The sequence below is a fragment of the Panonychus citri genome, unplaced genomic scaffold (assembly GCF_014898815.1).
Source record: "Panonychus citri isolate SS breed McGregor unplaced genomic scaffold, ASM1489881v1 Contig00003, whole genome shotgun sequence".
Classification (NCBI taxonomy): Eukaryota; Metazoa; Arthropoda; class Arachnida; order Trombidiformes; family Tetranychidae; genus Panonychus; species Panonychus citri.
Window position 1 is genome coordinate 89,147 of NW_026515408.1, and position 17,966 is coordinate 107,112.

General features: G+C 34.9%; 3 protein-coding genes across 3 annotated transcripts; 2 read left to right on the top strand and 1 right to left on the bottom strand.

Annotated features, from left to right (window-relative positions):
• Window positions 1–689: 689 nt before the first annotated feature.
• On the top strand, window positions 690–4,534 carry LOC128388318 (probable myosin light chain kinase DDB_G0279831). The gene is made up of 2 exons (XM_053347710.1): window positions 690–1,130; window positions 1,708–4,534. Exons 1-2 carry the CDS (start codon window positions 1,004–1,006, stop codon window positions 4,311–4,313), a joined length of 2,733 nt encoding a protein of 910 aa, XP_053203685.1. The 5' UTR covers window positions 690–1,003; the 3' UTR covers window positions 4,314–4,534.
• A 494-nt stretch (window positions 4,535–5,028) lies between these two features.
• Window positions 5,029–12,916, bottom strand: LOC128388000 (uncharacterized). The gene is given in 5 exon segments (XM_053347330.1): window positions 5,029–5,945; window positions 5,948–6,778; window positions 6,781–7,251; window positions 7,460–12,622; window positions 12,707–12,916. Coding segments are annotated over 5 exon segments (7,314 nt in total). The 5' UTR covers window positions 12,786–12,916; the 3' UTR covers window positions 5,029–5,175.
• A 931-nt stretch (window positions 12,917–13,847) lies between these two features.
• LOC128388022 (linear gramicidin synthase subunit D-like) lies at window positions 13,848–17,966 on the top strand. The gene is given in 3 exon segments (XM_053347363.1): window positions 13,848–16,255; window positions 16,258–17,263; window positions 17,265–17,966. Coding segments are annotated over 3 exon segments (3,972 nt in total). The 5' UTR covers window positions 13,848–13,938; the 3' UTR covers window positions 17,914–17,966.

The following is a 17,966-nucleotide window of genomic DNA, read 5'->3' on the forward strand; positions in this document are numbered from 1 at the left end:
AATGATCACAATTACCGTTATAATAATACAATTAAAATTAATCTTCATTTGATTATCAAAGTGTCATTTGTATTATGTCAACATAGAGACGGATAAAGTTTGTCACTTTATTGCATATTTATAATATGATTAGTTAATTGTTATTGTTATTCAATTTCAATCGTTTGTTTATATTGATCATGATGATGATAATATTTCAATAATAACAATAAAGATGATAGTTAATTACCGTTGATCAACATTGTAATCCAGTTCGCAATTAACTAATCACTTAAATTAGATTACAACAATTTCTTTCAGGCCATCTAATCATTTTAATCACCATAATCAAACATTAAACATCAATTTCAATATTCAACAAACACACAATCAAATCTAATTGTTGACGATGGTTTTTCCCGAGCAACAACAACAAAATCATCTTGATTTTTATTATTGTTAACCATCAATTGACACAATCAGCAAACAATTAACTAAACGATGAAAAGGTGAAAGGACAAACAGGTAATCACGATAATAGAAAAGAAGAAGTAAAAAAAAAAGTGAAATCATCTTATTGACGTAAAAATGATGATGATCATCAAACAATATTACAGGTTATAAATGTAAATTCTTTCAGCAATTTAATCACAATTAAGATCAATCTTAATTTGTTTTCTCTTCTAATCTGTGTCATCAGTTGGATTTTGTTTCTCCTTCAATGTTTATCCATTTGTGGATCTCCTTTAAATCGCATGTCTGTTTACACTCTTGTGGCTCCTTTAATTTTCTGCTTTAAGTTATCATGTTTCTCTCCATGTTTCTACCACTCTGATCATTTTTTGCTTCTTCACAATTGTTATTTCCAATTCTGATTCTCAAAGATCATGTAACTTTATTTTCATTGGTGTTTTCTTCATTTTCATATCTCATCGACCTCTCAACTGATATTCTCACCTAATTACTTATTTCGTGTTTGTAAATTAATTTTCTGTGTGTTGGTGTTGATATATTTTACTCAACGATGTTTAATCAACAACAATTAACCGCCTGTGATCAAATTGATTATGATGTACCTCCGTCAACTTGTGGTTATCCCATTTACTTTAGCATTTGTGGTCAACCCGATCAGACCTTCAATCGTCATTCAAGTAAGTTGACAATTCTTATACAGGGTCTACCGATTGAGTAAACCAAAATTTCAAATGTTCAATTTGAATAATCAAAGTTTTCTTTTATTATTATTGAAGACACTTTTAATTTGGTTTCTTTTGATTTAGTTCGGATAAATTTTAGTTATGAGACCTTTTGAGTTTTCTAGAGAAAGGTCATTATTAGCTATTATATCAGAAATAGAAATTAAATTTCCATGTAAGGTCTCAATTAAATTACGATAATAAGAAGATAATCAAACTTTTATCTCACAATCTTGTTAGCGAAATTGTCAGAAAATTTGAGCTTGAAATCAAAGGATCGTTGTCGCTACGATATTTATGTTTAGTAAAATTTGATTGAAATAACTTCTCTCTCGAGGGATAGCTCGTTAAACATCCGAAGTGACTTTCCAAACTCACGGAATTATCAACAATTTACTTGATTACTCAAGGAAAATTTTGTCACCAAACTACCGACAGTTTAGATTGCAAGTTTTCAATATAAGATATTGTTAATAAAGTTACCAATTGTTTTCTATCGTTTGATTAATCTTGTCTTATTTTCGTCCCATAGATTCATCTGCAACGTTACCTCGACAACATTCACAATTAGCTAATTGTAATAATATAATTAACAACAACAATTATACTGACATTCATCGGTATAAAACATTACCACACTCGGTGAAAGGTTATGACGATATTAATGGTAATCGTAATGAAAATGTTTTAATACCTGATCGTGATTTCAACTTTAATCAACTGCTTCGATTATCAGAAAATCAGCCCAAAAATATATCAGATTGTGGTCAAATCTACGATGTACCTCAACCACATCCTCGACTTACTCCCTTGACACCACCAGCAAATGGACAATCAGATATAAGACTGGACAATGTTTATCCTGCACAATTAGTGATAACGACAAACAATTACGATAATCCACAATTTCCACCAACACCTCCACCATCATCATCATCATCATCGATGGACAAAGGGTTAATAGAAAACCAAAGCTTAAAACAATTACCAAGAAGCGGAAGCCACGATTTTTCCCGTTCGTCTTTACCTCGGACCATTTGTACTAACACATCTTTACCCTTACCCTTGACCACAATTAAACCAATAAGTAACTTCGGGTCAACCTCATCACTACCTTCACCCATTCCCAACCATTCAAGCCTGGAAACTTCAACAACCTCATTCTCGAGTTCCGATAACAATAACAACAACAACAACAACAACAACGCAATTAGAAGCAACAATTCAAATCGTTTCAGTTTAAGTGACCAATCAATGGGAGGGTCAAGTGAAACATATGATGTACCACCAAACAGAGAAACAGGTAAACCCTTGACCGATATGGTTAACGGTTGTTGCTCCAATTGTGGTACATTGACTCTACCAAGAGGGTCACTCTCTGGGTTTCAAAGGAAAACGAGTTATAATACCTTGATTGATGAAAGAAATTATGATAAATCAACTTCCAATAATCTAATTAAAAACAATCAATTAACTTATGATGTTCCCAAAAACACCTTAAGCCGAAATAATAATTATCATGATCGATGCTCATCATCATCTTCTCAACGCCCAATGAAAGCGATAACTGCCATTGCCCGATCCTATTCATCCAATAACAATACCAACAATAACTCATTATCATCCTCATCATCATCTTTATCCTCTAATCAACTTGATAATTACATTATTGATTCTTTTGGGCTTGATTTAAACCTTGATGGTGGCCTGATATTGGCTAATAGATTGGAGAGTGAGTCTCTTGAGGCTATTGGTAAACTTATTGGAATCAGTTCAACGGAAGGTTGGAGAAAACGGGAAAACCTTGAAACTAAATTAAGTGAATTAACTAAATTATGCTCTCAATTGAAATGTGTTATCCGGGAATTGGAAGTTTTCACTGATGGTATTTACATTAATTCATTGAAAATTCAATCAACTTCATCATCAATTAATAATAAACTTCATCGTCTCTCCAGGCAATTGAAAGATTCAGCTAATATTGTAATCTCAACTATTCGTAGTATTGAATCAAGAGGTTGGAATTTAAATGAATTATCAATAATCAACACCCAAAATGAATCAAGGAAAGTTTCACATGATGAACTTGATCAATTAATCGCTTGCATGCCTGGACTCAAGGAAGATATTAAACATATCATGTCCCTGGTAAAATCTTATGGAAACTTGTTGTTTCCTATTGAAAAGCAGGTTGACAAACAACAACAACAACAACAACCTACGATAAATAAAATGAATTGCTGTCTATCAAACACCATTGGCTCAGTTTCAAGCTCAACATGCAAATCCACCTCCGGATCAGTGAAAAGTTTGCCAAGTAAACCACCTCCTCCTCCAGTTCCACCTAAGCCACCGATCAATTTGAGACCTTTACCCTTGGTTCCTAAGGATAATCTATCTTATTCTTCATCTGAAACAACAGATAAGATGAAAGATTTAAATCTTGGCAAAGTGACACTTGAAAGTGGAACAACAACAACCAAAGAGGAAGATTATCAAAAACTAGGAAATCAAATAAAAGATGAGGATGCTGATGAGAACGATGATTATGCAAGCCTTGAGACAAGAGATAAAATTAGTCAAAGAAATTTATGCAATTCCAATACATCAAAAAGACTCATTTCCCCTGAAAATTTCAACCCTAATCTACAAATCGTCACAAACAAAAACATCAATCAAAAAGTAACATCATCAGAAGATTATCATGATGATAAATTGAAAATTTTCAGTGAATCAAGATCAACAATTGATAAATTGTTATCCTATTATTGTCCACTTTTGGAGGAGCACAATCAGAACCTTCGTAACTCTGTTAATGCTTTAATATCGGCAATCAACACGAAACAATTACCTAATGTGCTCATCAGCTTATCCAAATTGGTGATTATCGCTGGTCAACAAATGATTTCAATCGGTGATACGATTAATCGTAATGTTTCAGGAGAAATGAGCTGTTATATTGCGAAATGTTCAAATTCGTTGTGTCAATCGTTGAAAAATCTTATCACAAATACGAAAACAGCGGCCAGTCTATATCCGTCCAGTTCTGCGCTTCAAGATCTTTTAGACTCGATTGTCCAAGTTTCGATTCACTCTGATCAGTTAACTCTTCTTAAAGAACAAAATTTTCTCAACTAATAATATTAATCAACTGGAAATTATCACAATTACAATCACCACAGAATATAAGTGATATTGATTAATTGTATTAAATTGTTAGTCTATTTTGTCTGAAAATCTAAATCATTTCCTATGGAAACAATTATCATTAAAGATGAAACTTTAAAATCTAATGTCAAGTTAATTTTTGTATCATAAAAGTAATTTATCAATAATAAATCAATTACTTTATCACCTGATCTAATTTTCATTTTAAATTGAAAATAACTCATATTAGATTGAAACTCCAGAGCAATCAAATTAAGTACAATTAAGGTATCAACATGATAACCTAAATTTATATTACATTTTGAGCTAATTTAAGTTAATCATTGGCTTATTTTCCTGTGACCTGATTTTGATTAATCATCAATGGTTGACATTTACTATGATTTAACTGAAATTCAAGACAATCTTAAGTATTAATAATTGTTGATTCATTGAATCTTAATTATTTACTCAGTGATTATAAAATGTATGTTAATTTGATAAACAGATTTTGCTGTTAATTAAACTAATCAACTACTCGGTTTTTTTTTCTAGTTAATGATTTAGCAATTAACACAATTGACTTGCCAGAAAATCAATACGAAGTTTTTTTTTCATCAACCGATTAGTTGATTGAATCATTTTTAATTGTTGCTGGTGATTGAAACGTCATTTTGACCGAAATTTTAATATTTGAACAATTAACTTGATTTAGTTAAATTTTAATTTATTTTACTTTAAAAACATGAAATGAATGGATTGGTTATTATTTACAATAAGGGAGAAAAATGTTTGATAAAGTTGAACTAATTGTTTTCGATTGTTAATAAATTGTGCTTGATGATTGAGCTAATTAACTCCAATCGTGAATCGGTTTGCTCGTAAAGTTGACACACTCTTTGCACGAACAATAATCAGGTCCAGTGCCACAGTAGCCATTTGGTCCACAACAGTGAGCCGTTTCGGATTTTGGATCACAACCCGCGATTCGACCTTTAATTCGTGGGGCTTGGGGTCCACATCGACCAGCGTTCTCAGGTCCATCACTCCAATCGAACCAGTTTTTCTCCGGGAAAACGTGACTCGAATTTTTATTGAAATTGACGCAGCCCTTACACTCACAGTAATCAGGTCCAGTACCACAGAAACCCGTCGATGAGCAACAATGTTTCTTGGGATCTTCTGGATTACACACTGGACTCGATCCATTGACCATTTTCTGTGAATTTAAACCACAATCTGGTTTACCGAGATCTTCGATTAAATCAGTGGTCAGCCAAGTAATCGAAGGTGAGCTTGGGACAGTTGAATCATTCAAAGTACGTTCAGGGTTTGAACCATAGTCGACACAACCTTCACACTCGCAAAAGTCTGGACCTGAGCCACAGTAGCCGCTAGATGAACAGCAACTGTAACCTGGATCATCGGGATCACAGATCGGATAGTGGCCATTAATTAATGGAGCTCGTTTACCACAAAGTCGATCTTTGGTTCCGTTATCATCGTACTGAGTCCAGTGTCTCTTTTCACCAGCCAATGGATTACACTTGAAAGTATCTGATGATTTTTTATTAGAGTTGCACTTTAATCCTCCACCAATAGACTTGAGTAGTGTTCCCTCAAATCGTCCATGTCAAGTGACCAAACCATGAGTCCACCAAGACCTTTAGCATCGGCATAAGAAACTTTCTCCTTCAACGAATCTTCACTTTCAAACGAAACCAGTGAACGTTTCATTCGATTCCATAAGAAACTTGTCCTTGTTTTATTGTGCCAAACGGGTTCACCTTTGGTCAACCATTCTTGAGTCAATTTACGATAACTGACCATTGAGCCCTTCGATCCATCTTTGACTGGACTTGCTTTACGGAAAAGGTCATCTTTAGTTTCATCAACATGATTACCCACATTGGTCCAAGCTCGTCCAAAGAAACCAAGTCCAAGAACCAACTTATCAGGTCGACCCGTTTCACAAACATACCTTTTAACGATTGCATCGATATTCAATTTACCTGGAAAACCATCAGGAGACCCAAAGTACAAAGGTGCCATTGGTCCGGTATAATCGCCCCAAGATGAATTCCATGGTCCATGGAAATCAAAGGCCATAATATTAATCCAATCGACATGATTAATCAAAGTCTTAAGATCATAACCATAATCTAAGATCCAATATAATCCTGGTCCAGTTAGGACAAGTGAATAAGGCTCTGATCGTCCGTTTCCACTTTGATGGTCAATCATTGAATCTTTAATGTTTTGCATCAAACGATTAAGATTATCCTTATCCTCCTTTGATCCTTTAACTTTACCACCAATGTTTGGATATTGCCAAACAATATCGACCCCGTCAAACTCCCAGTAATCAAGAAAAGCGATTATGTCCATGATGAACGTTTTCTGGACATTCGGTGATCTACTAATCTTTGTGAACCATTGAGAGTTTGACCAGCCTCTAAAGCGATCAGAATCTTAATATCTGGATTATCGTTTTTCAATGATTTCAATTCATAAAGACGATCATAAACTTTCTTGGTATCGTTTCCGAGGCTTAGGCTTCCATTTTCATTGATCTTAATCGCTCCCATCAAAGTTAAATGAGTGATTGGTGATGAACTTATGGTTGTTGAATTAATTGTATCTCCATTTAATCCGATGTAACCAATTAACCTTTTCTCGCAATCAGCTGAAGATGACGAAGGTGATGATGGTGATGAAGGCGAAGACGATGAAGAATCAGTTAATTTCTGTGACCAAACTGGAGATGATTGTGACTCTGAGCTATTTAAATCATCTGATTGTAATAAACTTTCAGATGGATTATCAGTTCCATTGAGTAACAGGGTATTCCAGAAATCAATCATTTTAGGATCAATTTTGATACTTGCAGCACATTGAAGGATCATCATCTCATCTTGAACAGTTTTACCTGTCAATTAGTAAATTAAATTGTAAATTATTAGAATGACAATCAAGATATTGCAATTGGATATCAAGAGAAATTGTTGATATGTTATCATTAATCAGCTGATTACAATCAATTTCTATTTATAAATTTAAATATAGACTTGAGATTGTTGTTTTCAATCAATATTTATTCAAGTGATTAAGTTAATTGTTGATTGATTGTTACTCACTTGAAGAGGTGCTGAATCTATCCAATATCTCTGGCCATAGAGAATCATAATCTTTAACATTGATCAATGATTTAACAAATTCTGGATTAGTGTAACTAAACACTTCTTCAAATCGTTTCTTTTGATTGGACTGGTCATCTTGATCGATTGGCTGATTATCGTGGTAAAATGTAGCCGAAGTGACCTGACCCGATTGTGCTCTAGTGCAAACTGTCTTCCAGAAACACTTAGGAACCGGAAGAGATGAGGTTGATGGTGAATAAATCTGTTGACTACAAACACCGTTGATAATGAAACCCGATTGATTGTTGGATTTAAGGTAACCATGGATCGTATCGGTCAACAATGACCATGGACCTTGGGCAGTGTACGAATCTTGTGGCGCAGTGTTGACAAAATAATTGACCAATTTACGAGCATCAGGATTGACAGGGAAAGCGCTTGGTGGAACCAGATAACCTTTAGTGTAATTGGTTTGCTTGTAATTCATATTGGAAAGTTGATTTAGCTTTAATTGTGAACAGGGAAGGGCGACAATTGAATCATCAGCTGATCTTCTCGATCTGGTTGATTGTGACACTTGATTGTTTTCATTGGCGGTGGTAAATTTGTAAACACCAAAAAGAGGTAACTTTTTGGTCTCATCGTATTTAATCAGATAATTTAACTTTTTATCATCAGGCGTTGATTTAATTGTTGTGAATGGAATCCAAGGAAGCTCAGAGCACATCGATTCATCTGGAACACATGAGATATCCTTTGTATTCCAGGTCGTTGTAGACCCAATAACCTCACACACTAAACGTCCTTTACTTGACCTGTAACCTGATTTACAGATCACTTGACATGTACTATTAACTCTGGTGTTCGAGCAGTTTGTCATCGCTTTTTGATCTCCATGGACTATGTAGGGTACATTGGAACATATCTCATCTGGACGACATTTAGCCTCCTTGACCGTTGACCCTTTCGTTACTTTACAGGGTATCCGATCTTCTTTCGATTCACCGCTCTCATTGGATCTAACTTTTCGAGCGGAAGATTTTATTGAGCTGACTATGTCTTCGGAGAGACGAGGATTCTGGGACACATCTTGCGCTCGTTTCAAGAACCTCGAAAGTAAAATATTTTCCGTTGAATTATTGTCACTCATTCCCAACGATCCACTAAGTAGATCTCGAACTGCAAAACCGGCCTCAGCACCCGCTTCAAGTGGATTCTTGTTCTGGTTTTGTTCAATTGTCTCATCGTAAACTTGAGCGCCTCTAAGAGTCATAGCGTAAATTGATCGTTTTGATCTTTGTCCATTGTCGACAAATGATTCAACACTTTCATCATCTTCGTTTAGTTTTTCAATCATCCCCTCGAATTCAAGACCATGAGGTATCATTTCATCAAAAACTTCGTCATCGTCATTCAGCTTTTTCGGCTCTCTCAATTGGCCTGATTTCTTTTCATTATTGTGAAATGGATTCGCTTTATTCACAAACTGTTCAGCCTTTTCGAGTAAACTGGATTCTGATTGTTTCTTTGATTTTTCTTTCTCGAAATAAGGTAAATTATCGTTGGCTGAGGGAACATTGATTCGAAGTGAACATTGATCATCTTTCTCCCCCAATTCGGGGACAAGATTAGCGGGAAGAGTTCGAACAAATAAATCAGTGTCTTCTTTGAAAACGAATCGAGGTTTTCCTGAGAGCTCATCTTCTTTCAATAAAATACATTCAACTGAATCTTGAATATCTGAATAGGTCACTGCAACAGCCGAACAATTTTCCGTCTTCAGACAACTGTCCAAACAAGCGGAAGCCGATTGAGTACCAAGATGTTTCTCACCTTTAGGAGCCAACAAAGCGTGAGTCAAAGTTAACCCAGTCAACCTTTTGTAAGCCAGATATTTAGGGTCAGCGGGTAAATTGACCAAAAATGAAATGGCCTCAATCTCTGGATTCTTCCAAAGGCCAAGCTTAGCAGCATCAGAGAAAATGTAACAAACTTGACTTTCTTTCAAATAAGTGATCTTAATTGCAGTTGGAATACTTTTAACGACTTCTTGACAATCCTTCAAGTTAAATTGTTCATATTTTTTCAAGGGTTTACCCGAAAAGTAAAGACCCGGAAGATGCAAGAAATGTGATGAATTCAAAGGTATCTTCATCAGGTAAGTAGCGATTTGTGATGAGGATGCTGATTGAGTTTCCGATGAGCTTTCATCTGAAAGTGTTTCCAGCTTATTATAAATTTGACATTCTTTCGGTGATTTACCCTCGATTGAGATCGCTAAACAGCCTTGAGAATTGAGACACTCTTCATAACATTCTTGATCTTCACTGATCGCGAATGACATGATTGGTATACTTGTGTTGAACTTTCGATTCCCCATTGATGAAAACCTCCAAGCATCACCTTTATTGTGAATACTGATATGTTGTAAAGTGATAGTTCCACTTCCGGTGAGTATGAGTCGTTCACCATTCATTGAATCATAAATTTTACACAATTGACTTACCGAGTTGTAACTAACTGCTTTACAATGATCTCCAACGTTAATACAAGCCCTTAAGCAGCTAATTGAATCAGGTGATTTGAATTGACCCATGTCTTTACCGATGGGCTCGGAGTGGTCAGTGTATAACCATTGGTCAGCCAGTAAAGCTGATGTTGGCTCTTTAATAACAGTTACGTAATCACTATCAGACTCTATGTGGTCCTCATTTACTTGGCCATAAAACAATTTACAATGACCTTTACGTTGATTGTAACTGTAAGCGACACAGCCTTGTGAGTGGCAACGACGGAAACAATCAGTAACTATGAGAGCGGGTAAAGTTTTAATGGCTTCATCGGGTTGCGATTTAAGTGTCACTTGGCTTAATTTAAGCCATTTCAATTTGTCACATTTTTCACAATCGTTCAAAGTTGTTTCATTGCAGGGAAGATTAGTCATCAGATCGGGTATCGAATATGGATCTTGGACATACATGTCGTTCATGACCTGAGCGACATCAGATTCATCTGGGAATCTTGGTTCAATGTTACTCGATTCAAAAGATTGTTCATCCTCTTTGATCTGTTCATCATATGGTTCGTCTTTTCTTTGTCCCCAAGGGTCGGGTTGCTGACGATTTTGTTGCTGTCTTGTTGGACTAACTGGACGTGGTTGAGGTGACCATTGATTTTCATTGCTCTTATTGGGTGGTACTTGTTGTCGTTGATTATTTTGTCCTTGTCTTTGGTTGCTTGATGGTGTTGGTCTTAGCTCACCTTGTCGTCTATCAGGTCGATAAACTGGTCTAGGACTTGGATTGACTCGATTCTCGGGGTGTTTATCAGCATAAGGAGATGTCGAAACATTTGGATCTCTATATCGACCTTCGCGTGGACGATTCAAAGGTGTTTCATATTGTGGAGTTTCTGTAGTTGAAGTTGGACTTAGTTTGGGGCGATACCATTGTGTCTGAGTCGCTGGATCTTCATCAGGCGATTCTTGTGCTGTTGGTTGATATGGACTTGATGGTGTTCGTCGTTTCCAATCATCTTGATTGTTCCGATTCGGCGATTGATTTCTATCCCATTGATTTGTTGGTTGTTTTGTTGGTCGATTAATCTTACCAGGTTGTTGCGTTTGATTCAAGTTTTCATCGTCGTTCTCAACGGGTGTTTCTTTGTCAGTGGTTTTACCATATCTTTGACTTGGATTTAATCTTTGACTTTCAAAGGGTTGATTCTCAGGAGGCTGATCGGGAGATTGTTTATCCGGTCGATTAGTTTTCGGATTAACCCATCGATTGGATCCTTGGTTTTGTTCATTTTCAGGATAACCTTGTTTGCGTTGATTACTTGGATTAGGATCACGAGCGAGATCAGGAGAAGGTTCAATATTTTTCGAAAACGAAGGAGCTGCTTCTGAGTCCCAAGTTGGTTCTGGATCTTTGGGTTTATTGTATCGACGATTATCTTGTCTTGGATTATTTCTTTGGTTATTTCCGTTGTCACGATTTTGAGCAGGACGATAAACAATTGGACTATCGGGTAGATTTGTTGTACCTTGTTCTTGGTATTTTGGTTGATTTGGTTTTCGTTGATTGTACTGATCACGATTACGATCATAATTATTATCTTGCGAACCTCTTTGAGAGTTTGATGGTGGAGTTGAAGGTCTATATGATCTATTATCGGTCGGATAAGTTGGTCTTTCTATTCGACCAGATGAAGGTTGCTGGCGAGTCTCTGATTCACTTGAACTCGAACTCGTTGGTGGATATGGATCGTCATAAACTCTATTCACTTCTTCAGTTGGAATCGTAGAAGATTTCGAAGGCATTTCATTCCATTCAATTGGAGAATCTTTTTTAGAACCTGGATTGGGAACTTTCCATGGGTGTTTACCATCAGTTAAAACTTTTCTCTGACCATTTTCGTTGTTTTCGTTTGTTGATGAACCTTGTCGATCAAAAGTACGCTGATCCAACTCATCTTGGCCATCACTTGAATCCGTGTTAGTGTTTCCATTACCATAACCTTGTGGATTTTTCCCATTAGAATTTGTAGATTCGTAAGAATCAGGAACACCCCATGTATTTTCAGGTCTCTTTTCATATGGTTGTCGATTAGTATTTTCATAACTATTATCCTGAGGTTTTCTCACCGGTTGTGGACGATTCTGTTGTCGGTCAGGTCTCACTTGATGACGAGTCCCACCTGAGCTACTTGGTCGCTGATTATTATTCCAGTTTCCTTGTTGTTGTTGACCAGAATTAACTGGTTCAACATCATGATCCCCACTGGTACTCGGTAAAGATGAACCTCCACTTGAACTTACTGGCCATCCTCCATTATGAGCATTCCCAGAATTACCTGGGGAAGGGTTAACATTTCTTTCGGGAAAATTATCACCAGAAGGATAATTTGTCTCTTGATAATTATTATTAGGTTGTTGAGGATAATCAGGATATTTGGGTTTCTTTTGGTGTTGCTGTTTCTGTTGTTTATACTTATTTGCCTCTGGACTACATCCTACAGCCGAAGGCCAGTCGCAGTTACGAATTGAAGGATTGAACACTGTCCCTGGTCCACAGGTAAATCTAAACTGTTGACCATTAGTACACCTGTAAAATACCTCACAATTATCTGGATCAGGAAGAAAATCATCAGTTGCATCAGCTGATCAAAAGGAGAAGCAAATGAAAAACAATTAAAATCACAATGAAATTGGAAAAGATCAACAATAAAAGTTAAATCACTTACGTGGGCAAACAAAATCAGTGGATATTGACGAGATCAGCCCGACAATTAAAAGTACACAAATTGTCACTAATCTTATCATGATATTAAATAATTTTTTCTACAATCGAGTAATAATTTATTTTAAATTCACATTAAAATCTAAACATTGAAAGTAAATTCAACTAATTGAATCAAAGTGTTAATTGAACTTGAAATTGCTAAATTAATGAATAAACTAATTACGCTTCACTATTTATAAAATCATTTCTTAAATTGATCAATACTTAATCATCATCATTAAGTGTTTAAGATTAACATGAGAATATGAAAAACTCTTGAATCAATCAAATTGATCATCTAATCAATTAATCATAATAAATATTGTCTAATCAAATGCTAATATATCCTTGATTGGTATGATTTTGTTTACAATTTAATTGATCAAGTTGATCATCAATTGATTAGAATCAATTTTATTATTAGTTTGAGCATCTTGTTTATATTTTAATCGTTACAATTAAATCTTATTGTTATTCATCAACAATTAACTTTGATCCTTGTTAATCTAATTCTGTGAAGGATAAATCTTAATCAATCTGAAGACAATTATAATTACAGAGGCTTAAGGAAAGTTTCTGATCTCTGGATGGAGACTGAATTGTTCATCTAATTCATCAGGAATAATCGTAAACAATTTCAATCGTTTATCCTCCTGATCAGAACTTTTCTTTAATTGTTCAAGTCGATGATGATTACAAATGAAAATATTGACAAGGACAAATTAATGACCTAGAAAAATAAGATTATTAAGATTTAATTACTTCAATTGTTACAATATTAATATGATTTCATTTTGATTGTACAATTTTCAATCATGATAACAATTAGCTCAAAGTAATAATAAAAACAGTTAATCATGAATGATGGAAACATAATAATCTAATTGGATTGCCCAATTGTATTTACGCCATAGGTTTAATCTCATGATAGTAAAAAATTATCGGCAACAATTAGTTAATTGGTCACAGTGATTTTTTAATAATCCATAAGTGTTCAGATTTAAATGATTAAAAGTTTCTGCTTTTGTTTTTCCTTCTGTTGATTGTTGTCCATTGAAAATTAATTAAGGCACAGAAAGCGAAGCAATCGAAATGTATTACCAATTGTTGGTTAACTAATCAGTTGTTATTTGAATCTCTGTGGTTAATTGTTGTTAGTCTTTGATTGTGATTTCCATTAGAATTGTTGATAAAATGGTTGATCAAAATATCGATGAAATTGAAGATTGGTGGAAAAGACAATTATCTCAACTTGTACTGGTCAATCTTCCTGTTGATTATGTCCATCAAGAGTTATCATCATCATCTCCTAAAGGTTATGACCATTGGAAACAATATCTAAATGAACAATTAAAGGCAATTATTTTCAATTTTATTGATAATCAACAATTAAGACCAATTGTTTTTTACGATTCAATTTGTCGTGTCTTATTTTACCGTTACACTCAACAATCAGATATTACTTGGCTAATTACCTGTAATTTAAATGATCTAAATCGAGGTGATCAATCGTTGGTTTCAAGATTTAATTGTGATGGTCAATGTAACTTTGTTCAACTTTGCCAACAACTTCAAGTCTTTTACAATCAGCTAATTGAAAATGATTGTAAACTATTAACTGTACCTGGTGATAAAATTGCTAAATCATTGGAACCTAAATCATTAAATGTCCATATAATTGCTACAATTAAAAATAATCTGGATGATGAAAAAACTGAATCTAAATCAGCTGAGCCAACGGTAAATACAAATGATTATGATTTAGTAATTGAATTCAGTTTAGACAATCAAAATTGTCTATCTATTGATTACAAGTATAAAGTTGATATTTTTAAAAAATCAACAGTCCAACGATTATCTTATCATTTTATTAATCTAATTAACTCATTGATTGTTGACAATTTAAATTGGAAACTTGATGATCATGAGCTTCTGGATGATGATGAACGTGAACAACTTGAAACATTCAATCCCGATTATCCACCAAACATGGGGAGCGAATCTTTTTTCATTGAAATGTTTCACCAATCGATCAATAATAATTCCAATTTAATGGCAATTAAGGAACAATCATCAAGTGTAACTTATCAACAATTGAACGAGAAATCAAATCAATTGGCTCATCATTTATCTAAAAATCACAAAGTTAAACGAGGCGATATGATTGCGATAATGTTGCCTCAGGGCATCGATAATTTCATCGCTCTTTTGGCGACACTGAAATTGGGAGCGGCTTTTGTACCTCTTGGAATTGATTATCCAAGTGATCGGATACAATATATTCTAACTGATTGTGATGAACCAATTTTAATCACTCAAGATAAATTGTTGTCAATTACTTACAACAAGGTCTTGTATTATTCCGATATTGATAAGGAATTGTCTTCACAATCAGTTGACAATTTACCGATAGTTTCATCTCGAGATGATTTAGCTTATTGTATGTACACTTCAGGGTCAACTGGTCAACCAAAGGGTGTACAGATTAGCCAGAGGACAATCAGTTTCATGGCCACGAGTTTGACGGACATTTTCAGTGTCACTAGAGACACACGATCGTCACTAATATCGGCGACCGCTTTTGATGCTGCTATTTGTGAATCGTTTCCCGTTCTAGTTCAAGGTGGACTTCTTGTCTTACCTAATTGCGAGAATCGCTACAATCACAACTATCTAGTCGACTGGTTAATTGAAGAGAAAATTAATTACTGCTATTTACCCGCTAAAATAATGGACCTTATATTTGAAACTGATCTTCATCTCAAGATTAAACACCAACTAAGGGTTTGGGCATCAGGTGAACCCTTAGGGGCAGTCAAAGTATCTCAAGAGTCAAACATTCAAGTTTATAATGTACTTGGAATGACTGAATTAACACCATTAACGTTTGTTAAAGTTAATTCATTGAGACCTCAAGATCACATTAAACCACCGGTGGGTGTACCTGTTCCCGGAGTCAAGGCTTATATTACCGATCCGGTGGGTCGATTATGTCCCATTGGTGTTGTTGGTGAAATTACTTATTCGTCGCCATTTATAGCTAAAGGTTATCATAAGTTACCCCAACAAACGGCGGAAAAGTTTACATCGGATCCATTTAATGGCCACTCAATTGTTGGCTCACGATTATTGAGATCTGGTGATTTAGCTCGATGGCGTGAAGATGGACTGATTGAGTTTTTCGGAAGAGCCGATGATCAAGTAAAAGTTCGTGGCTATCGAATTGAATTGTCTGAGATCGAAAAACTATTGAATAGTCTAAAAGGTATCCACCAATCGATCGTGTTAATTAAGAAGGGTAAACGTACAGATGATTCGAGGATCGTTGCGTTTGTTATGCTTATCGACGAGGAAAATCAATCTCAAACATTTGAACAATCGACTTCGTGGCGGAAAAACTTTGGTTCGAATCTCCATTCATTTCTACGATCTAATCTTCCCTATTTCATGTTACCACAAGTTTTCGTAGTTCCACAGTTTCCCCTCAATTCTAACGGTAAAATCGACAAAAAGTTCTACTTTCATTAGATAATTGCGAGCCTTTAATCAGTTCCATGTTTCATCAGCCATGCACACAAATGCAATTCGATATGATCAAAGTTTGGTCCAAAGTTCTAATGATTCCATCCGAGTCTCTTGGTATCGATGATAATTTCTTTGAGCATGGTGGTCATTCCTTATTAGCCGCAACTATTGTTGGTCAACTTAATCAAGCTCCATTTAATTATCCAATAACCACACGAATGATGTTAACATTGGCAACGATTCGATCAATTTGTGATCTAATTGAATCAGATTCAATATCGAGTGTTACAATTAAGTCAATACCCATTTTAGAATCAAGGACTGGCATTGATCTTGGAATAGCCCAGTCGTGGTTAGCACTTTTCGAAATCGCTAATAATGGCCGAGGAGTGACCAACGAATTCTCTTATTGTATTGTCCCATCTAAATTAACATGGAATCAAGTTAATCAAGCAGTTAATTGTTTGATTGAGCGACATGAGGCATTAAGATTGGTGATGTCTAAAAATAAGCACAATAAAATTAAACAATCAGTTGAGCCATTCAAACCAGTTACAATCCCAATCGTAAATTGTTCAACATTGGATCAAATCAATAAGCACAATGAACAATTAAAATCATCGATTGTTAACATTTTCAATGGATCACAATTGTTGGTTAAATTTTCCTTTGTTCAATTTGATTCACGAAAATTGATCATCATTGTCGCTAATCATATGTCTCTGGATGGAGTTTCTTTCGAGCTGATTAAAGAAGAGTTGAAACAATTATTTAATCAACTCGAATTGAAAGAACCTTTAAATTTATCTCCAATGAAAGTGAACTTTTTAGATTATATCGATTGGGAAAATCGAACCTTTTATTGCGACTCTCAGCTGATGGAAGAAGCCAAAACTTTCTGGACCAATCGATTAAAAGGATTTAAAGCTCCTCGATTACCATTAACTTGCGATCTACTTTTTTGCATCGGAGACGAAGCTCAGTCTGTTTACTTGTTTCGATGAAAAGGTCACTCAAGGAATTGAGAACATTCTCAAAGAATATCGAACAACTTTATTCGTATTCACTCAGGCCGTTTTATTATCAGTTCTTCATTTACACACAAATTCAACCGATATAACAGTTTACCAAGCAGCTCGAAATATTAACCATCATTTGGCTATTCCGTTAATCGGAAATCTTGTGGTCATCAACTTTTCTCGTGTCTCATGGACTCACGATCAAAATATTACATTCGTTGATCTTTTACGAAAAACTCACTATTCTGTCATGAAAGAACATGAATTTAGATTCTTTCCTTTCCAGAAGATGATTGGTATTACAACGGATGAAGATGTTAACCATAATGACGATTTCCTCGAACTTGTCCCAATAACTATAACTCAAGATACCGATCAAAATGAAATATTAGAACTGAAAGATTTTCATTCCACTTCATTAACATTGAACGCTCTGGTCTTACATTTCATGAAAGTTCAGTCAAGATACACAATTGATTTTCGTTATAGTAAAAATTGTTTCGATTTAAAAATCATCCAATCTTTTTTCAATTGTGTCCAACATTTTGTCCAAAGGGTTTCACAAAATCCAAATCGACCACTAGGTCAATATCTTGACGAATCAATCAACATGATTAAATGGTAATTTTGTAAAGCTTAATGTCAGTTTTAGTTTAAAATAAATTAATAAAAAATAAA